Below are 22854 nucleotides of genomic sequence, written 5' to 3'. Positions count from 1 at the left end.
ACATGTGCAAGAGCACTCACTGCCTCATTTTTTAAGCAGTAAAAAAAATTAAGAAATCTAAATACTTATCAACAGAAGCATACACTATGGTTCCTCTGCCTTCTGAAATTCTCTAAAGCAATTGAGAAAAAAATGAGGTGGATCCACATGTTGACACGGAAGTTATCTTCAGGAAATATTTAAAAATCAAACCATTGGATAATGCAAAGAGTATGACCCTTTTTAGATAGAAACTGTCCCTGCAACAGTATATTGTTATGTGTATGGATTCCTAGAATACCACCTGGGAAGACCCACAAAAACTGACGATTCTTACAAAATGATGGAGGAATGGTCAAGAGCAGTGCTCTTTTTTTACTCCTATGTTTCTATTTGAAATCTTTTACAGTGAGAGTATGGTCTTGTTATCCTTGAGTGATTTAAGAAACCGGACACCATCCTCCCCCACTTTGTGACCTCATGAGAGGTCATCTGATGCTTATTCTTCATGGGACTCTCTCAGTCTGACTGGCTAGGGGCAGCAGGAAAGCATCTCGGTTCCCTGCATGGAGAGAGGGGCTGGTGGTGGGGAGATCCGGACTCCAGTTCTGGCAATACCACTGAGCACAAATTGAGGTCATGTGACTCTTCAGTGCAGGCCCAGCTGTCGGTACCTAAGGACACCTGTCCTACCTATTTTCTGGGGTCCCTCCGAGGATCCACACATAGGGGGATAGGAGGGTTTGTCCTAAAAGCCGAGTGTAGCTAGCAAAGACCTGTGCTGCCTTCATGAATCTTGCAATGGGCAGTAGGGCGTCCCTCCTTTCTGAGAGCACTGAGCCAACCACAAGCCTACTACCAAATTCCATTAAAACAGAACCATGCCCATTAGGCCATCGGTGCCTTTCAGAGAGTGTACCTCAAAATGAATGCAAATTTGGGATAAAATGGCTCTCCATCAAAAGCCTCCACACACATAGAATCAATTACTGTTTGATTTACCAACCACTGAAGACTCTTCATTCGGGAGCAATGAACAATAAGTCATGATTAAAAATGACTGTAATCCTTTTAATTGGATGTTAATGCCATTTCATTGCAATGATTGGTGATCACGGGGCTTCCCCTCTCGGGCTCCTCCTCTGATGACACGGGTGGCCTGGGGTCCCTTCCCTGTGGGGCTCTACCTTGCAGACCCTCAAAGCCGGTGAGCCGGAGGCATAGCCACGTGGCTCTCCTGGCACCACGTGACTGGTTCCCCATTTCTTATGAGGTTGTAGCCCTGTCACCGCAGGCTCATGACTTTTTCACCTTTCTGTATTTCATGCAAGGAACCAAGGAGAATCCAAGAGTTGCTCTAGCCTCACGTGGAGGTTCCCGGGGGTCATCTTTTAGTTCTGCTTCTAAATATATTTCAAATAGGACTAATTTCTCCCAAAACCAGCGCTAGCTATCTCACTTTTCTGTTGTGTCCTCTTTCCCCTGGACACCCAGGGCTGAACCCTCAGAATGGGCTCTGAAACCCCCTCCTGTCCCCTCCTAGCAGTACTGATCTGATTGCCTGTCAGCTGAGGTGTCCCCTTGTCACCCATTCCAATTTTGGGGGTCTTTCCCCTGCAAAAGTCCCTCCCTCCCTCCCTCCGTGTGTTCCCTGCTGCAAGATGAATTCTTAAGAACACAATAATAACAAAACCCAGCTGCGATGAGTTCATTCACCTGCCAAAGCTGTAAGCTGGTACCACTCCTCACAGGTACATGATGAGGTAGGGGCCCTTCCTTTCCTGGGAGCAGTCACTCTTGACCGCCACCCCCCAACCAGGGCTGAGCTATCACAGCACCCTCCCGCTACGCCCACCGTGTGCATGAGTCCCAAGTGCATCTGTGTACTTATACCATCTGGGCAGAGGGCCTGTTGACTGGAAGCACCTTTGAGCTGCTGTAGCCAGCACCCTGCAGACCCTGCTGAGTGATGAACACACCCTAATGAACACAAAGCTGGCTCCAGCCCTACAGGGACACCAGGACTTGCTCAGGCTCTTGGCCCTGCTTGGGACCTCTCCCCCTCCATGTCCTGTTGGAACTTGCCTCATCTTTCCAAGCCCCGTGCAGACACCACCTGCCAAAGCTTTTCCTGATTTCCCTGCACGAGGCCCTTCTGGACCTCCACCCCCACCTCAAGCATGCTCTGATCCTTGATACCACTTAAGACTTACGCTGCTTTTCAGAAATCCGAGTCATCCACCAGATCTTGGCATCAACAGATGCTCGTCAAGAAGAATGAATCAGCCTGCCCACCCTCGCTGCTCTGCCCTCTTTGACAGAAGGGCAGGTGTATCCTTCTCCACTTTGTAACCATGGCAGATTTCGCACGTAGTGGGTGTTCGGTTGAAGGGTCTTGAAAGAAACAGATGCCCAGTGGACCTTCTCCGCTGGAACCTGTCCGGCTGTGTGGATGGAAGACTGAGTGCCATCCTTTGTGGAGAACACTCTCCTTTTGTCTCTCCCTGGAGAAGGCCAGGCGTTCCTGAGAGTCTGTAGCACCCAGCCATCACTGCCTCTGCTCATCTGAGGCTGAGATGAGAGGGAGGAAATGGCCCCAGGCCACTGGGAGATAGGGAGAGAGGTGGAGGGAGGGCTGGCCAGGGGCTCTGAGGCCCGGGTGGCTTCCTTGCCCTCACTCACCACGGGTGGGCTCTGGGGCGGGCTTGCTGGCTCTTCCCTGTGTGTCCTCCTCCTCCTCCCCCTCCTCCTCCTCCAAGCTCTGTCCACTCAAACTAGACACCGTCCAGTCCAGACTACTTACTGAGTGAGCTGATGGGTTCCTTTCTCCTGAGGTCCTGCTGCTGTCACACAGGCCCCATGAGGCACTTCAGTTGTTTCCATCATTTGTGTCAGTATTTCTGAGAAGTTGTCTCAATTACTTGTTAATTAGTAATTTCTCTAATTTCTAATTTCTAATTAGAAATTTCTAATTTCTAATTTCTCTCATTTCCTCCACGACATGGCTTTTAATTGGATCTTTTGCGGTAAATCCACTGGGAGAAAAACCTTTGCCTGTGTCCTGATTCCTCATCAGGATATTTTGACACCACGGTCAGAAGATCAGATGGGAGGCCACTGAAAAATTTTAAACTTAAGTTACTTTCTTGCCGAGAACACTCGGGTCACGTGCAGAGGCTACATGGGTGCTCAGGCAACTCCCCAGAAAATCTCTTGTTTTAAGAACTTGGTGTGGTATGGACTCCTGTTCCACACAGACTACAGGACTGGAGAGGATGAGCTCAGGGCAGCAGGGTCGTCAGCCAGAGAACAGTCTCCATGAGTGTGAAGTGTCACAGATCAGCCTCATCATCAGAAATTGACCACCTCCAAAGAGACTCCCAAACTCTCAGGGCCTCAGCAATGGGAGGGAGCTTGGACATATTAACATGATCTGATGCTAGAACCTCCTACCACACCGGCTGGCACGATTCACCCTCTTGTGGGCCACCCCTAGTCTCTGTGACCTCATTGTTGCCCCAGTGGTGAGCACCCCTCTCTCTGGGAGCTGAAAACAGCCCCTTGGAAACACTGCCTGGCCATCCCCTACCACTTCCAAAGCCACACGTGTGTCCCCAGGAAAGGCAGGAGCTCAAAATACTGAACAGATATCCTAATGGGATCCAGCCTTACCACACATAGATTATGATTAATAACCAGAACTTAATATTTTTTTCAAAAACACAGCACAACCTCATAGAACCCAAAGCATGTTTTTTCTTCTGGAATACAAATTCATGATAAATCACCAGACCTCAATGCTTCTTATTAGACCCACTTGATAGAAGGAGGGATTCTTCTTCAAAGCAGGTATTGAAAACAGAGAAAACCCATCAGCACAGAGAGCCTGTAGGCAGTCATAGCAATCAGGGGAGGAGTGGCCAGTGGCACATGAAACAATTAATGTTCTTTGTAATAAAAAAAAAAACCAGCACCTCACTTTTTAGTATGGGTAAGTCTGATGTTCCTAAAGTTTTCCACCGCTTCCAGAAGGAGTGAAGAAGATTCAAATTGGGACTGCTGTTCAGGCTGCTCCCATCATCTCCCCACCCATCTCTATCCTGCTGGGCTGCTGTGCTGTCACATTCCCCCTGGCATCTTGCTCTTGGTCCCCAATTTTCTCTGGGAGAAAATCAGACAGTCTTTATGTCAGCTCTGGTAGCTGCCCTGGGATATTCTGGCTTCAGCTTTAGGTCACCTTTTTACCAGCAGGAGCCCAATGACAGTGGATTAAAAAGTGCCACAAAATCTGACTTCAGGAGAGGACACACACACACACACACACACACACACGTGTGTGTGTGTACATACATACATATACATATATATGTACACACACATACACCGTATATGTGGTATGTGTGTGTGTCTGTGTACATACATACTAACCCATCAACTCTGTCCGCCCCCCTCCTAGAGTGACACCAAGGTTGAAAAGAAAGGGGGGACAGACATAGACTCAGAAGTGAGCTGGATCATTAGAGAGCTTCATGGATGGGTCTAGAAAGAAATCCTCTCAAATCAGCCTGCATTTGAGTGCCTGATTCCAGGGCACCTCCTCCCCAAAGGCCTGTGGGGCTGACAGAACAGAAAGACGTCCTAATCCTTGGCATCTGTGAATACATCACCTACATGGCAAAAGGGAGTTGTAGACTGGAGGTCACAGACCCTGAGATGGGAAGATTATCCTGAATTCTCAGGTTGCGGCTACTCTTTAAAAAGTAGAGAGCTTTTCTGGCTGAGGTCAGAATGATGGGTGGAAGAGAGGCAGAAGAGCTTCAAAATGTGGGAGGGACCTGACCCGTTGCTGCTGGCTTTGAAGAGCAAGGAAGAAATGAATCAGAGAAAGCAGCAAAGAAAGGAGCCTTAGTCCTGTAGCCCATGAACTTGGTCAACCGCCTGAACCAGCCCAAGAGAGGACCCCCCCTGCAGCTTCTGGATAAGAGTCCAGGCTGGTGATACCTTGATTTTAGCACTGTGGGACCCAGAGCAGAAAAAAGCCAAGCCTGCTGGACTTCTGACCTACAGAGTGGCACAACAATTAATTTATATTGCTTTAAGCCTCCAAAATACAGCTGGGCGCATGCTGCGGCTGTGCTGACGGAGGGCTGGCCTGGAATAGGTAGGACATCCAGCAGCTGTGTCTGGATGCCGTAAGGGGCCTTCATGCCTTCAAAGTGGGCTGTGGCGTCGCTGGCTCTCACTGGACCATGTGGCTGCCAAGCTCCAGAATGTGGAGGACATGCCTGGGTGACACCCACAAAGCAAAAACCTTGGCATCTAGATATGGCAACACCATTGGAAAGGCAGTGGCTGAGATTTTGTGAGTTTTCAAAGTCGGGACCACAGCAAAAACTCTTTACCTCTACCTGAGAACGATATTTCCAGGGAAAATAGCCTGAACCTAGGAAGAGTGTTTCTCTTTCTTCTCCTTTCCACACAAACTGTTTCTCCAGCAAAGTCAGCATGCTGCTTTTTCTATCAGCATTTGTCTATTCTCCTTCCTGGGAACACAATGCTCTTGATTATACCCACTATGGGCACAGCCAAATCATGAGAATGAGCAGACGTGTGTGCTCTAAAAGAAGGTTCTGGCAGAGACCACCCATTGCACATATTGCCACAAAAAGAAGCTTCTTTGAAAGCTCCTTCACTCCTGTCATGCACGTAAACAATGCTCCTATGCTGGGTGTTCTCACTCATATTCCATATAACTGATTTTGTCACCATAGCATGTCAAGTACAGAGTGGCTGACTCTTGCAGGTCAAAAACTTCAAGACACAAAAGGGTTGAAAGAAATAACCTCAGATCTCTAATTAATTGTGAGGGTAGCAGGAAGCCAGGACTCGCTACTTGGTCCTTCCTCATGATATGATATGATAAGATCCATGAGTTGGGGGGACACCTGGGTGGCTCAGTGGTTGAGATTCTGCCTTTGACTCAGGTTGTGATCCCAGGGTCCTGGGGTCAAGTCTCGCATCAGGCTCCCTGCAGGGAGCCTGCTTCTCCCTCTGCTTATGTCCCTGCCTCTCTCTTTCTGTGTCTCTCATGAATGAATGAATGAATGAATGAATAATAATAATAATAATAATTAAGATCCATGAGTTGGGTGGTCTGTAATAGACACCACGAAGCCCTGCCAGCAGCAAACTATATTATAAAATGCTACATGACCAGCATGTTTTCACGATGTGACCAATTTCCTGAAAGACAGCTGAGCCTCTTTTTCTGGGAAAAAAAGACAAAGCTTGACTGTAAGATATGCCAAAGCAACATGTCTTGAAAATAGAAGGGCACAGAGATGATGGCAGAGGGGGTCACCCCTGGCAGGGCTGGGGAGAAGGATGGAGAATGACATTTCCCATGGGTGTTCTTAGCAGCCATGAACATGGAGAATTCCATTCTCAGGACTACCTTTCTTTCTGGATAACTTATAGTTAGCTCTTGCCTCCTTTAACAGAAGACAGGACATACCTGTAAAATGTATTCTTCAAGTCCCCCTTGTATTTCTTCCATATGTCCCTGTGTCCCTGTCCCCTTTGTAAGAAATCAGTTGACTATAGAATCTGTACCTCCAAACAATATTCTGTGCTATCTGTAAACACAGAAGCACCAAAAAGGAGATACTTTATATAACTCAAATACATACAAGACCACATTTGTTTTCAGGTATCTTAATATCACACACACACACACACACACACACACACACACACACACACACCAGGTCCACACTGTGTACCCCAGCTCCTAGGGACATGAGGCAGGTACAAGATATGTACATCTTAGTAAAGTTCTTCATTCATTGTTTAAGGATTCTCTTCCACAAGATGAAGATTACTTCTGGGAGTAATGAGAAGTTCAAGTCCAGACTACTTGGTTATATGAAAAAGAAAGAGAGCTGGATCCCAGATGGAGCCAGGTCAATGGGTCCAGGAGGCCAACTCTACAGTAATGAACATGAAACTTAGGGGGACAAGTGAGGCAGGGAGCCCATTCAAGCACATCATGGGTGAACATTTTTCTTTCAAGAAGTTCAAAATACGATGGCACGTGCCCATACATACTCTTTGGTAGGATGGGATTAATCCAATTGACTTGAGATTGACCATCTTTAGTCCATTCAAGACTGAGAAAAAGTGTTCTCTTCCTGGAAATAATAAAGGTTATCTGGACTGCCTGAAGGCATGACAAAGGCACACCCAGAAGGAATCTATAGAGGGGGTCAGAGGATTCCCATCTGGTGACCTCACGGCGAGAAGGTGACCCATACAGGGGCATCTATAAATACTCTGCAGGGATCAAAATGAGGTCAGCTGGACCTTGCAAGCCCTTCTCCCCAACCAACCTGATTTAACACAAATCAATGCAGGGTGAACAAGAATTTACACTTGGCTTTCTAGCTAAAGAGCACTTCAATTTAAACATGCCTAAATGAGTCATGTTGAGGTTCAAGCATTCAGACATGACTACTCATGGGCAATGAATATAGGGTTTTTTGTTTTTTGTTTTTTTGGATGGAATGAAAGAGAATACAATTTCTGAGAAGAAAAGCCAAGGCACAGATGAAGAGCTCATTGAGTAGAAAGTCAGCCCAATACTTAACACATTAGCATTGTGAAAAACAGGGCAACCTGAAAGGATATCTTGCAGGACTGTCCTTAAGAGCATTGAGGAATCCTGTCTGTTGTGAACCTGTGGAAATGAAACCAAAGTTTAGCATTTAAAAACATTCACCTCCAGAAAAACAGCCTTCGTGTTGAAAGCTCCCTCATCTACATAAAAATAATAGGTGTCTAAAGATCAATTAAACAATTATATTTTGTTGTGCTACGGCACCCAGTATGCTGATCAGGGATTGAGATTCCACTGAAGTTATTCAACAAGAAAATGGCAGATTCATAATTAGACCCAACATCTGCAGGATATTTTTTCAATAAAAGCAGATGGATGTCTGCATACTTTCCCATAAATTATAGTTTGATTACCCCTTTGTTTTCCTCATTTTAATAGGAAAACAGAATACTGTATGCTATTTTTTTCCTCTTCTTTTATGAAAGACTGTTTTTCCTAAGTTTGTTAACTGTTGACCTCGGACATGCTATATACTAGGCTACATATAAAAGACGTCTTCATCTGCACCCAGAGTAAATAAACTCAGAGAGCTGGAGTTTATTACTCACTCCTTTAAGAGTGAATAGTTCGTGCAAAGAAATTTCTCTAGGGCTTTGAGTAAAGAGGCATCTGACAAGAAGCCATTTTTATGTGCTGGCTTCATGGTTTTTAAACACAAAGGCCCATGTGGAGGAACTCTTGGCCTTCCTGTCCTGGGGCGGCATGAAACTGTGTTTTGGGGATAGCACCCAGCCTGGGGCAGCAACGAGAGAAACAGGGAGAAGGGAGACAGTGTCTGTGCTGCTGTGGCCACACAGGGCAGTCGAGGCAGGGGCCCTGATCGCTCTGTGTAAGTGGGAACCAGGTCCAGCCATGGGAAGGCGGAGAGTGGGGTGCTCACATCTGTCCTCAGGGTCCCATTTCCCCTGTCTTCCCCACTGGCCACTACTGAGGCACAAGGATGTGCCGGGCGCTAGGATGCTAAAGAGTGGGGGAAATGAATAAGGAAAGCTTAAGGCTTTCTCTTCCATCTCAGCTAGGCCGGGGGCAGGGGGCACAAAACCAGCAAGCGGGCTGGGGCAGATCGTAGAGCAAACACACTCTCGAGGCAAATGAGGACACTAGAAGAAATGACTTCTCTTCCCCTACTGAACCCAAGCTCATTCACTTTCCCAAACTTTCCTTTCTTGTTTTCTTGATAAGAATGCCTGGCTGTCAGGTTCCCCAGATTCTCCTCCGGGGTCCCCCTTCCTGTCATGGCTCCTCACCCCCTCCCAGATCCTGTTACCTGGCAGGGAGAACTCAGGCGACAGTTCTCCAACTGCTCTCAAACAGTGTTCTGCCTTTGCCAATGTTTTCAGAATCTTAGGGGATCATGGGAGGCACGTAAAAACCTGCCTTTCCTGAGAGCATTGAGTGCCGAGCCAAGTCAGGGGGTATGTGGGGTTGTTGAGGCAGGGTGTGGGGGTTGTGGGTGGTGCATAACAAGGGGGGAGGACAATCCGTATTTGCTTTTGTTCGACATATTCAGGTAACTTGTAAGCAGATAAATTCTGAACTTTTTTTTGTGGAGGAATGGGATTAACAATATATAGGCATAAACTACAGCAAACTCTGTTTTGCTGGATCTTGGGTGACTAAGATGTTAGGGGAGATGATAGTGAAGTGTACATCACCCAACTGTGGTGGTAGTGGAAGGCTTCACTCTGAGTGTGTGTGTGTGTTCCCAGAGCTCACATGTGCAAGCATGCAAGTGAAAACCAGCACTTGATGTCCAGAATGCAGGGGTGAAGCCATAAGTACATTTCAATAACATACATAGGAAAGAATTCTGAAGTTGCTAAAGATGATATAAGAACATCAACTTTAAGTGCTATTTTTTTATGTCCTAAATGTGCTACAGCCTTGGTGCTTATTTATTCTTGTTTCTGATTCTTTGGTCTATTAACACACAGATAGGACCCTGGCTGCATTTTTGTCACTTTTTAACTCTGAAATTAGAGAGAAAAGGTGCCTCTGTGGGGCCACGAATACTGTGGAAAGGGCCCGTCATGACTGAATGGTCATCCTCCTCCTGGGATCCCACTGAGTCCTGGCTCTCAAGCATAGATTACAAACTGGTGTCACATTTGCATGGAGGGATTCCAGTCAAAAAGAAGGGACCTAAGTTTTAAAACGCCATGAAAACATGGGAGATCCCATGTAATGTCCAAATCTGGCCAACAAACTCTCCATACTGCTGACTTGCCCCAGGCCCCAACTGACGCCACCAAGAGAGGCAGAAGGTGACTCCAGCCTGAGCACACCCCATCTGTGGCTTCAGTACTGCTGCAGGGGAAGCCAGTGAGGCTGAAGCCAGAAACTGCCCCGAACGTTGCAGGAGGGAGCTCTAGGCTTGCTGGTGGGTGGATGTGATTCAGGAGTGTGGACAGGGGCACTGCTGGCCTGCAGGGTCGCTAATGGCCCTGGGATGGAAGTTTAAAGGCTTAAATTCCTAGGTCAAAGCCAATTCACTTCCTTCTCATCATTCCCTGTTGTTGGAAAGCCGATAATCAAGAGACAAAGGAAATTTGAAGTTATGACCTTGAGAATGGGAAAGGAAGATGGCATTTGCTTGGGCAAGTACTTAGTAAAATCCTTCCTATTCCAAATCTCATTTTTAATGAAGTTCCTTCCTGCAGGGATTTACTAATGTGAAGCAGATAACTGAAAATCTTTTCAATCATGTATCTTCAATGTGTGTGTGTGTGTGTGTGTGTGTGTGTGTGTGCATGCGTGTGAGGAGACCCAGTCTTTATCCCCAGACATTGTTTCCTAGGGATGGCGACTGTTCTCACTTAAGCTGGTGTCACGTTAAAAACAAAACTTCTGTTTGATGGTTATCATTGCAGCACATTATCCTTTGTGCAAAATGTGGGAATGACTCTTTCAAGGGATCCCTTCACAAAAGAGAAAGTGAGGTCCTTGAGGTTGGAACAGGGGCAAGTGTATCAAGGAAGAAGTCTTGTAAGTGAAAGAGAACCTTATCTGGGTGACCTGGCAGCTGTGGCTGGAAGGATGAGGAATGGGGAGTAGAAGGAACGATGGGGGAGGGCAGGGGGAGGACAGAGAAGGGGGTTGGGGGTGACAGGGAGGGAGGGAGGACAGGGAGAGAGGGAAGAGAGGGTGACAGGGAGGGAGGACAGGGAGGGGGGACAGGGAGGGGGGGACAGGGAGGGGGGACAGGGAAGGAAGACAGGGAGGGGGGACAGAGAGTGGGACAGGGAGGGGTGACAGGGAGGAGAGAGGGGGACAGGGAGGGAGGACAGGGAGGGGAAGAAGAGTGCATGAAAGGGGCAGGCTGGAAGTGAGGAGAGGAACAGGAAGAGGATAAGAGAAGAAAGAGAAAGCCCGAAATGATCAAAATATTAACTCAAAATTAAATCAGAAAAGCAAAGGCAGGCAAATGGTTGCATACGTAATCTGATTTCGCCAGCATACTTACGAAGAATGACGTGGGTGATAACGAATGCAAATATAAAGACTGTCAGAAAAGACAGAGATAAAATAAACATATAAAAAAATCTGTAGTTTCTTTTGCCCACACAGTTGCCTACCCAGGGACAGTGGTGATCAAACCGTTCTGAAATGAGAGGCAGAGAAAAAAATAAGGAAATCAGTTAATAGAATGTCATTTTACACGAGGGAGCCCCCCCCCCCCCCGCCGCTCCCCAGTACCCTGGGAACACAGTCGGCCCTTGAATGGTGCGGGGGCTTGGGGCACTGACAGCCACACAGCTGGGACCCCACCTCACGCTGACCCCCCGAAACCACCTCCTGTCAGCCTCCTGTGGACTGGGAGCCCTACCCATCCCGCACGGTCCATTAACACGTATTTCACACATTACGTGTATCATATACTGTGCTCTTACAATAAAGAAAACGTTATTAAGCAAATCACGAGGAGAGGAAAACACATTCACAGCGCTGTGCGTGTGTATCAGCGGCCCCGCACCCCAAGCGGGGTGTTGTTCAAGGGTCGACCGCATCACAAAATCACATCACACCGCTTACTTCCAAATGCACCACTCAGAGAAATGCTTAACATGAAGACACTTCGAGAATGGGATCATTCTTTTAACAGAACTTGGCTGTCTTGAAAAACCCAGAACACGCATTCTTCTCAAACAGCAGCTTAAAGAAATGGGAACTCAAATTCTCATCACGATGAGAAAAGTCAAGGTTTCCCTCTTTTTAAAAGACGCCTCTGAGATGCACAGAACAGTCCTCCCTTAAGATGCGATGTTAAGTGCTGGGCCTCTTGCTTGCCTATGTGCATGCATGTATAAGTGTGTGTGCGTGTGGACATGCACGTGTGTGTGCATGTGTAGTGTCCACATGTGCATGTGTGTGCATGTGGGACTGAGTGACCACCTCTCTCGTCAGTGGCCGTAGAGAGAGGTCACAGGGGCCTGCTCTAGGACAGAGGGATAATCCCTTGCTCTCCCATCCCATAACAACTGTTTCCCAAGGAATGCCCCCACTATTTCAATAGTTGTAGGGTATTTTAAAAAGTGAGCTATCAACTTCATGTGCAGTGTAACACACTGGATCTTTTAGTCTGCAATTCTCAGCTAAGTTACCTGTAAAACAAAGATGCTTTTATAGAGTTGCTTTGGGGTTGAATAATGCCCTGAAAGCATTTTTAAAAAGTACACAATGTTGGGACACCTGGGTGGCTCAGTGGTTGAGTGTCTGCCATTGGCTCAGGTCATGAACCCGGGGTCCTGGGATCGAGTCCCACATCGGGCTCCCTGCATGGAGCCTCCTTCTCCCTCTGCCTGTGTCTCTGCCTCTCTCTCTGTGTCTCTCATGAATAAATAAATAATCTTTAAAAAATAAATAAAAGTACACAGTGTTTTGTAGTTTGTCAAGAGAAGTCACATACCTTAGTACCCCATGGCCTCGAGCCATTTCTAGGAGGAAAATGATGCTGCCCTATTTTCTAGAGGAGCAGACTGAGTCCTGGAGAGGGGGGATTGCTGGCAGGGGTCCCTGCAGCTCAGGAGCAGCGGAGCTAGAGGTTGAGGCCAGTCTACCCCTGCATACACTGGCCCTGGCACCCCGCGAATGCCCGAGTGCTGGCTCCTGGCACTCTTACCCTGTCACCCCGGGAAGCCTGTGTACAAACCCATGTCCTCTCACCGTGGGAATTTCACACAAAGTCTATAATGTGATTGTGATTTGTCCCTCCCCTTGCAAGTCATGGCCAAGGGCTTCTCTTTTTTCTACTCCTCAGTCCAGAAGGACTATCCAGAGTTGCCCTATGAACCACACGCACCCTGATCGGACTGCTGCCGCCACTGCTGACGGGGCTGAAAACACTGGTTGGACAACTTAGCTTTTTACTCGAGGTGTTTCCCAAGTTTACTTTCAACCTAGTTTTCATATTTTAAATACCTATATGCTTTACAAGCATACAGAGAGGCCTGTGTGAGGTGTGACTGTGTAAGTAAGCCAGTCCAAAGCCAGGCACCTATGTCACCTGTCATAAATCACTCATCTCCTATTTTATGTCTCCTGCAAACTTGCTTCTTGAAAAGGGTGTGAGGGACACTGGGGACAGTGGTGGCAGAGGAACTGTAAGATCCATCCTAGCTGCAAGTGGCGTTAACAAGAAACAGCCAGTCTGAACAGAGAACCCAAAGAGAAATTTCAGAGCTCACTGGCCTGGTGACAACCTGATGGCCTGTACGAGGCTGACACTTGGGGGAAGTAATCCCTGTTGATGTAGTCTGTCCCATATTAGTATGTGCTGCCAAGCCCACACAGCTGGAACAGTTAACTTCTGTGTCAAAATGACCTCATTTCTCCCAAGTCACTGGTCTACACAGGCTGTACATGGAGATGTCTACACAAAGAAGGACAAAAAGAGGAAAAAAAACTAAACCAACCATATTTTTCCAAGACTTTGAGTCTGTCATTTTGAGAATGCTTTTCTTCTTTATCCATGAGTATTGGAAAAATGTGAATAGGATGCGGCGGGGGTGGGGGGGGTGAGCAGAGAAGTACATGTTAGGTTGGAACTTCTTGATTCCAGCCATGAAAGCTTATCTCCAAATCCCAAATATGTTGTGGGCTGAGCCTCTTCCTCAAGTGAAAGCCACCTATCAGCATAGACGACACCAGGGCTTGGGAGGCACAGTTAACATCGTGCACACCCCCATCGAAGTACAAGGGTTTCCACAGCCCACGTAGACCACTGCTAGGGGGCAGGCAGTTGTTTTGTTTTTAGCTTAGAAGGTTGTAGCAAAGCTGTGACTCTGGCCTTCCTGAAGGAGGCTGAGCAAATGGAAAGATGAGATGCATCAGACCCTTGCTCATGGGGTCTGAGAGGCTTCCTGCAAAACCGGTGATATCTCAGGAATGGTGTGAAGGCCTGGCTCTCTGGCAGTCTTGAGCTGGAAGCAGTTTCTGATTGGAAACTTGTCTTACTGAAATCGTTGTAGGCTAACAAAAACCCTGCTGAAATGCGCGCTCCCCAAGGAATTCTTTTGTCAAATGTGTCTCATGTCTTTCCTTTTTGTTTGTTGAACCTGTGGCGGTAAACTGAGTCTAAAAGCCTCAGTGGGCATCTCTGTCTACTGGTCCCTTGCCCTGAGTGTCGTTTCCCACCCCCATCCCCTTCCTCAGCTTCCCTCTCCGCACCCAGGGCTCAGCTTGGGCCTCTTCTCCTCTCCGTGGATTCTCAATCACTGGGAAGTCTCTCTTCATCCCAACATTCAGCTGCCAACCACACAATGGTGATGCCAAAATGGCCACATGCTGCCTTCAACAGGTCCTGTCAGCTTTACCCTCACTTTTTTCTCCAAAAATCATTCATTTTTTCCATTTTTGCCAATGCTACTCAAAGTCTTTAATAAATACCTGTCAAATGACTGACTAAACCCTTATACCACCGAAAGGACACCCATGCCAGCAAGTGTGTTGCCAACATCCCATGGTTATGAGTAGTGAGGCTGGGGCAAAGCCTGCTCCACCTGCCTCTAGGGCTCCTGGCCACAAATGCACCCCTGCCTCTACTCAGTATTTTCCATGTGCCCACGGCTGTGTCACGTGCTAGGAAGGAAAACAACAACAACAACAATCCTCCACGGCTTCAAGGTCTTCCTTGTTTGATAGGATGCTTTATTTTCAGACTCCAAATATTGCTCAGACTCAAGGAGTGCACTCCTCACAGTTCACAGTGAACTCCTCCTAACTTAGCAGCTAGCCAGCCTGTTCTCTCTCACCAGCGCTGGCCAGCCTACAAAAATCTCCCTTTGTGAGTCAAGGATAAAATCAGGACAAGGATCGCTCACCCTGTCCTGCGTGCCTCTTGCTCTCAACACATCCACCCTAGCTCAGAGCGGAGGAAGCTCGGGGAAGAGGGGTGCCTGGGTCGTTCTGGACGGGGAGGTTTCTGTTACTCAGGTTCCGGGAAGAAGAGTAAACAAGAGTTGGGCATGAGCTGAGCTGGGACCAGAGGAAGTGGCCATAGCTGCAGACGACGTGCTCCTGGGGACCTGAGTGAGGCAGTAATTGGCTGAGGGGGAGAACATCTGGAGGAGAGGGGGATCCAACAGCTGGCAGAGCTAGTTGCATGCATCCACAACATCTGAGACATCTCACACAACTATCATTAGAGGTCAGTTTGTGTGTTTCCTGCATGAAAAAATTAAATGAGGGGTGTCCTATGTACTGGGGGTGGGGTGGGGGTGCTGTGGGAGAGTCTTTAAAAAAACACTTTGGAGCTGCTGCCACATTCCTTGATTCGGAAGTTTGGTCCCTGCCAGAAGGGAGTGGTAGCTACGTGGCTACATTTCTGGAGAGTTCCTGTAAAAAGCACCAGGAGCTGTTCCCTGTGCTATGCTGTTGGGGATCTGTGCTCAGCTTTGCTGCACAGAGGAACAGAGCCTGACAGGAGGGGAATGGCACACAGGGATGTGGCGGGGTGCTGGTAAATCTGTAAGAATCTGGAAGGTTCTCTAAAATAATGAGAGATCCGTGGAGCTAGCTGGGGCACCCTGACTACAGCCCTGTTAGCATCTCGCTGCCCTGTGATGATCTGCAGATCTGTCCTCCCGCCTTCCCCAGGTGAGCTCACGTTGAGAAACCATGTCTAGCCACCCAAACAGCCTGGCAGACAGACACTCAACAAACATGCACCAAGCCAAGGAAGAGATGCCTTTAATTGCATTTGGTAGGCTTCCAAGCGATCACTGCTCCTGGTTGCCAGGTGCAGACACTGAAAATGCTGGTGAAAGAGAAAATTTGGGGTGAGCCAACCAGAGGAAAAGGCAGGGGTCTGTGAAATTCGAATGTGCTCAGAGGAGGCTGAGTGGTGACAGCTGCTGACCAGAGCTGAAAGCGCTGACTGGACGGTTGTTGGTGTGAATCAGCTTGTGGCCAGAGGTGGCCTCTGGCCTCTCCCACTATCAGAGGGAGGCAGAGTGGTTTTATTTAAAGTTCCATAAGACACCACTGGGGGACCCAGATGCTGTGGGTGGGATGCAAGCCAACTTCAAAAAGTCACCTGCCCTGAGATTGTTAAGTGGGGAAAGAAGGTCGCATTAAATTGGCCAGTGGGAACATACTTCAGAAAAAGGAATTATGGTCTTATTTTATTAACCCCAAACTCAAAATAATAACGATTACACTATTATTAATGATGACTAAAGGTACCATTTTCCAACTGCCTATTACATTATTACGTATTAATATTATTTCATCATTTGTCATTTATCCTTGACAAGAGTCCCAGAGTAGGTGCTATGCTCATACTTTACAGATGAGGGAATCACCAAGAGAGGTGAGGCACTGCCCACCAGGAGCTGTAGGTTCTGAGCAGAGACTATGCCTCTCCCCTGACAAAGGGAGTTTAGGGGAGAAATGCAATATGAAAAAGACACCAAACACAAGGAAAATAGGAGAAGTATTAGAATTGTGCAAGGATAGAAAAATCCACTGAAATATTAAGGGAAAACTATTTGCAAAAGTTGTATTTGAAGGCTTCCAGAGAAAGGAATACAATGTTGGAAACGTTAAGAATTTAAAATCTAAGAGTTGGGCTCTAATACAGGCCCTCATGACTGGCATCCAGAGATAGACAAAGATCATCCCCTCGGTATAGGACCAGAAAATTTTTCATTTTCCAGACAGTGGTCCTGGGCTCTGGATGGGCTGCCTCTCAGCTTGGCCAGGAGAAAGGAAATAATGATCCCAATTTCCTTTTCCAACAGTGTCTTGAGAATCAGAGATACAAACATGCAATTAAAATGTAAAACTCCTAATTTAAATGTTACTTACCTCTAAATTAAGTTAAATGTTTTTAAAAGTATGAGACAGAAAATTATTTTTTCTTTAAACCCAGGCCTTTTTTTTTCCTTAACCTCTCAAATTAGAAAAATCTTGCCCTATGAAGTATCTTTTTTTTATTTTTATTTTTTTAGAATGATGGAATGTTAGAGTGGTACATATTGTTACCTGGCTTTTATGGTTCCCATGCAATTCTTAGACACTAAATAATTCATGTTGTTCTAAACTTTTGGTAAGACTCAAGTTAAAATAGCTTTGCTGCTGTGTTACATGATTGGTTGGGTTTCTGAAAGCAGCCTGGCATGCTCCCTCTACCTCCTCCTCCTTCTCTCACTTTTATCCACTTTTATCTCAGTGAGTCCTTGCCAGGCACTGTGCGAAGTACTTCATATGAACTGTGCCTCTTATTTCTCTGACAACCTGGTAAGGTTGATGCTATTATGCCCATTTTACAGATGAGAAAGTGCAGATGGAGAAGCTGGCATTGGAATCCAGGTGTTAATCTGAACCCTTAACCACCACCTGTTACTGGCTCCTATGCTGGTCATTGTGCCATGTGGGCCTGAGGACCCGGGGTGCCCTCCCTCCTGGAGCAGCATGCTTGGGCACCCACAACCCCTGGGCAGATCACAGGGATGGAAATAAGAAAGGAACATGGCCACCACAGGACTGGCACTTCTGTTGGTAAGCCCTGTGGGTCTCTCTCTTCTGGTTCAGGGCATCTGTCCTCTGAGGCATGCAGAAAAGGCCTAGCTCATGTCTGGGGTGCCTACTCTCCATCAGAAAGTACTCCAGTGTTTAAAATGATGACCTCATTCTCAACAAAGTGAAAATCACAAGTGGGAACACCTTAAGACACATATAGATTTGACAAATCTATTGAGACTGTGAGGCTTGGGGGTTATTTGGGGCCAAGGGATGTATCAGGGAAAGTTTCCTACCCCCTCCCAACACTTCTTAGCTCCTTATCTGAAAATGAGTTCTATCCATTAATATCATACTAATTCTATCATACTAATTCTGTGGCCATAAAGTATTAATATATCACTTCTATGTGGGGACTTAATTTTTTCACATGTAAAAAGTTGAAGTCAATAGCCCCAAGGCCCCCTTGAGCTGTTAAATAAAATGCAAAATGACTCTGTGTTTTATTAGTACCGTACAGATGTTTGCAGTCTTGAGCCCTTGCCAATGTCCAATGAATTAAGATCCTACAGCTTTTAGCTCCCTTTGCTAAAAAACTAAAATTTTCCATGTAAAACCAACTAGTAAGTGTAGAGTTGTTGTAATCTTTCCATGCTGCTTAACAAAACCTTGGGCAGTGATGTAGAATCAAAGCGTCTCCCTCCACTGTCTCCTCTTCACCCGCCCCCCCCCTGCTCTGGCTTCACCATTACCTGGCATGGCCCCAAGTCTCTTTGGGCATCAAGGGAGGAGGCTTAACAATAGACAACTAAGGTCCCTTCAGCTCCTCAAACTGTACACATTTCTATTTCCTCAAATTGTCTCAGTTTGTTTAACTTCTGTTTGTAAGGTTGGTTTCTGATGCTGGGGGAGTTTTCTGCTTCTAGGATAAGGGAAGACATGCAGGGAAGAAGCAAGTCTTTGGAAGTAGCTGTGCCATGAGGCAGATCTGCTGGCTAGAAAACAAAGATGACAACAAAATTTGTAAGAGGGGAGAAAAAAAGACCTTTCCAGAGAAGCAAAGAGAAATCGTTGCCAAAAAAATGGAGAAGACAGGAAAAGACTTCGTAATACGAATACTTTTTGAAAGGAGATGTAAGAATGTTAATAAAAATACAATGACTTTATAAAAAGTGAATTAGCCTATTATGAGATAGAAGGAAAGAAATCCTACAGTTTTCTAAATTTGGGATCCAGCAGGGGGCATCCTAAGAAGCATCAGTTCCAACGAGGCAGGAGAATGGCATTGCCTTCTCAGCCCTGGCTGTCCCAGCATCTCTGCCCTTGGAAGACTCAGGATGAGAGCCCCACTGTTGAGCTTTTTGAGTTTCCTGGAATTTAGTTGCTGGATTAGAGCTCTGGCTCATCATGATAAAATCAGTAATGTAAGTTCAAATTTGCATGTCCTCAAGAAAACAGTCTTGAGGCATTGGTGGTCCTTGTTGTGTCGTGAAACTCTGAAATCAGCTGCATGATGAGCCAGTACCTGGGTGCTCGGGGAGTCTTCCTTCCTGGCAGTCACTCTCTGAGCCTACCCAGGCCCCTCTCAGCCTTACCCCAGTTGCTGTTTTCCCCCATGTTCTCCACACTCTTGAGTCACAGGTCCTTTCACATCTCGTTACTGTGTTTTTTGAAGACTTTGTCAATTTATCCCCAAAATGAAGGTTTCAGAAGTGAGTTATCCTGTGGGTATGTTATATGTGTAAAGCTAAAGATTCTAAGGCTTTTCAAAATCTTTTAGTTTGACTACACACATACACAGTTGGAAGCCTGTGTTCCTGGTGGGCATGCTCTTCTGGAGTAAGCAAGCTTCTGTGACTTGATGTCATCTCAGGCACAGAGCTGTGTCAATGAGCAGGATGCAGTGACTCAATGGGAATGATGACGGTTCCTTTGAAAAGCAAACTGATGTGTTCAGAGCAGTAATCTTAAACTATCCAGAATGAAACCTCTTTGCAAAACTTCTGAGACTTTTCATTTTTCTTAAGTTGAACTTAAGAACTTCATTAAGAGTAGTGGTTTATTTTATTTTATTTTATTTTATTTTTTTGTATATATATATATTTTTACTGGAGTTTGGTTTGCAAACATATAGCATAACACCCAGTGCTCATCCCATCAAGTGCCCGCCTCAGTGCCTGTCACCTAGTCACCCCATCAAGAGTAGTTTTAAAACATAAGACCAGCGCAAGGAAAGGATAGCAAATATGTGCTGTGCTTTATATATTTTAGGGTGCTTTTCCCTATAACATCTCACCTGGAAATATACCTGTATTTACACTGTGTCTTGTGGCTATCACAAATGCCTGAATGTTACAAGATGATGTGAACAAGTGTGAGACAGGAGAGCCAGAGGGGCCTATGCTCCCCCTGAATCCTTCTTCAGTTTATGCAGCTGATATTCATTTTTATAGTATTCACAATTGTCCCCAGTTTCCCATTTCTAAAAGGCAGACCTTGGCTAGAAGACCCTGAGGCCCCCTCCCTGCCCAGCACTCTCAGAGCCAGGGGTTCTTGGCTCAGTCCAGTTATCTTGAGACAAGTCCTGGCTGCCCTACTTTGTGATATAGAATAGAAGCAAAATCAGACTCAGATGGGCAGAAGGGATATTTGAAGCTCAGAAGTCCTCTGTAGGGCTTTCCAAAATTCTCATAGCATGCTGTCACTCTGCATGGATGTTCAGCCCCCTCAAATATCTGCATCTCCAGCTGCTTGTGTGATTGGCATTCCAGGGCACGTGCCTGGGATTCCACAGTTCCTTTGTCACTTTGGTGCCAGGTTTGATGATCTGGGGCAAACATCCAGGTTTGGGAGGGTAAAGTTGGGAGTTGGTAGCCCCAGTCATTCCTGTTGAATACAAGGCACTAGCTGAGGGTGTGTTTGGATGTCATTCATCCCAGGCTCCTTTACTTTTCTCACAGATAAATTCACCTTGACTGAGCTCTTGCTATCTTTCCAACTGCCCACTAGGCACTTCTACCTACCTGTCTCGTAGATACCTCACCTTTAGTGGGTCCAAAGCTATAGTCATTATGCTTCCCTGTTTGTTCTTCTCCTCGCTGCTGGCCTCATCATAGCAAATGGCACCCTCAAGGCAAGGCAACTAGTTGCACAACGTAGAGAATGCACTCATTTCTGCTCTTTATATTCATTCTTCATATTCGGCTGGTCAACAGGATTGCTAACTGTCTTCCTGCTATCTTTCTATGCTTCTGCTTCCTGTCTCTGAAGGCCATTGCAGTGCATATGCCCTCATCAGCTCCTTTGTGAACCATGGCAAAATCTTTCTGGGGCACCCCATCAGTGAGTGCTCCACACGGTTGCTAGGAGGGCCACCTGAAGCAAATAAGATCACATGAGCCCTTTGCTTGTACCCTCTATGTGGCTCTTGCTGCTGGTGCCTCCTTTCCTCATTGGGTGCAGCCTTGATGTGAATCAGAACTGATGCATTTCCAGATTGAACTTCTTGGGTGCTGGGACGTCCCTCCACCCAATCATTCATCTTTTCTTCCCTTTTAACTAGAGCGGAGAGACATCTATCGGTTTTATATATTGAGTTTCCCCATTTTATTCCATTTTCTAAAATGGTTCACTGCTTACAACCCTCTCCCCTCACCCTAGATTTGCAATCAGCTAGTAAGTGTTTGCTGTAATTGTTTCAAGTAGTCCCAAGTTAAATTCTCAGTATGCGTGGTATCCCTCTGTTGTAAATTGATAGCTTGGTGCTGCCCTGTTGAAAGGACACTGGATTCTCAGGATAGAGGACCTGTGACCCTAATCCTAAAGGTCTACTTAGCAATGTTACCTAGGCAGGTTTGTGGGCTCCAGTAGTTAGATATGCTGTAAAGGTTATTTCCAATTCAAATATTAAAATCTCATGGCTAAATAAAAATGTCAAGAATTGAAGTCGATTGTGTCTACTCTACACAAAATTAGGAAGTGCTGGCCGGCTTCGGTAGTAGTATAAATAATTTATAAGAACTGGCCCTCTTCTAGACCCAGGTTAGGCCCCGAATGAACTGGTGGCTCTAAAGCACTCAGAGATTTTGTTGTTGTTGTTGGTACTAAAGCCTTTACTGTAATAAACCAAATATATTTACAATTTATACCTTCAACAAAAATACAAAAAAAAATTTCACAAGATGCAAAACCAGGAAACAAGTTCATTGGAGACACCACTGCTCTACCAAGCACAGAACGTGAGGGGAACTGCAAGGAACAGAGACTACACTGCACTCAGAGACTACAAAGTGCTACATAAATACTACCCCCCCCACCAGAATCAGATCAGCACAGATTTCTCAGATGCTAAATATAGGGGGTTGTCTTCTTGTTGGTTGCTGTTGTTCATGAAAAGCATGCCAGCACTTCACTGAGTCACTCTGTCTAGCCAGTGGATCGTTAATTACTTTTTTAAACTAAGGCACTCAAAAGATCAAGCCAAAGGTTCTATCTAATGGTCAGGATTGCCTACATAATTTGTGGGGCCCACTGCAAAATGGAAATTATAGGGCAACTTATAGAGAAATTCATAAGAGGGGTGGCTGGGTGTCTCAGTTGGTTAAGCATCTGACTCTTGATTTTAGCTCAGGTTATGATCTCAAGGCTGTTCGATCAAGCCCCGAGTAGAGCCCTGGGTGGCCTCTGTGCTGGGCATGGGGCCTACTTAAGATTCTCTCTCTCTGCCCTTCCCTGCTCCCTCCCTGTTGGCACACTCTTTCTCTCTCTCTCTCTCTCTCTCTCTCTCAAAAAAAAAAATTCATAAGAATTTCAAGGTAGCAACAGCAGAGCATTAAATCGACCTTGGGTCCTGCCACCCATGAAGCCAGACCTGCTAACTGCCATAGGTTTATGGGCTAGGAAAGTGATTTTCTAATTGAAGTAGATTAATGGCTAGATTTTCCACTAGATTGTTTGAAAGGATTTACAAAGGGCATCTAAGAGCAAAGTACAGCAGGGATGTGGTGATTAACTGTTAAACTTGCAGTAGGCTAACATCCCATTCCCCATGGAGAGCCTCAGGGCAAATAGAGAATCCTTCGTGGCTGACACCTGCTGGAGCTACCAGGCTCAAATCCAGCAGCCAGGCGGGGGGAGGCTCTTGCTGAGGGGCCAGGGCCTCGTGGAAGGTATGACAGAGAAGAGTATGATAGAAATGAGGTTAATGAGGGAAGATGGTTGAAGCAAAGGCTAAAACTCCA

The 22854-nt window shown here is 46.3% G+C and overlaps 1 protein-coding gene across 4 annotated transcripts in view; it reads right to left on the bottom strand.

Moving 5' to 3' along the window:
- ZDHHC14 (zinc finger DHHC-type palmitoyltransferase 14) overlaps positions 1–22854 on the bottom strand; it is a 270851-nt gene that overhangs the window by 27272 nt on the left and 220725 nt on the right. For all 4 annotated transcript variants that reach the window (XM_055310316.1, XM_055310318.1, XM_055310317.1 and 1 more), the window contains exons 4-5: positions 11118–11255; positions 7666–7714 (exon numbers count right to left, since the gene is read on the bottom strand). In XM_055310316.1, coding sequence (XP_055166291.1) covers positions 7666–7714; positions 11118–11255 — 187 coding nt within the window. The remainder of the gene's footprint in view (positions 1–7665; positions 7715–11117; positions 11256–22854) is intronic.

Source organism: Nyctereutes procyonoides, unplaced genomic scaffold, assembly GCF_905146905.1.
Source record: "Nyctereutes procyonoides isolate TBG_1078 unplaced genomic scaffold, NYPRO_anot_genome, whole genome shotgun sequence".
Classification (NCBI taxonomy): domain Eukaryota; kingdom Metazoa; phylum Chordata; class Mammalia; order Carnivora; family Canidae; genus Nyctereutes; species Nyctereutes procyonoides.
The sequence above is the reverse complement of the archived record's forward strand: the minus strand, read 5'-3'. Positions and strand labels throughout refer to the sequence as shown.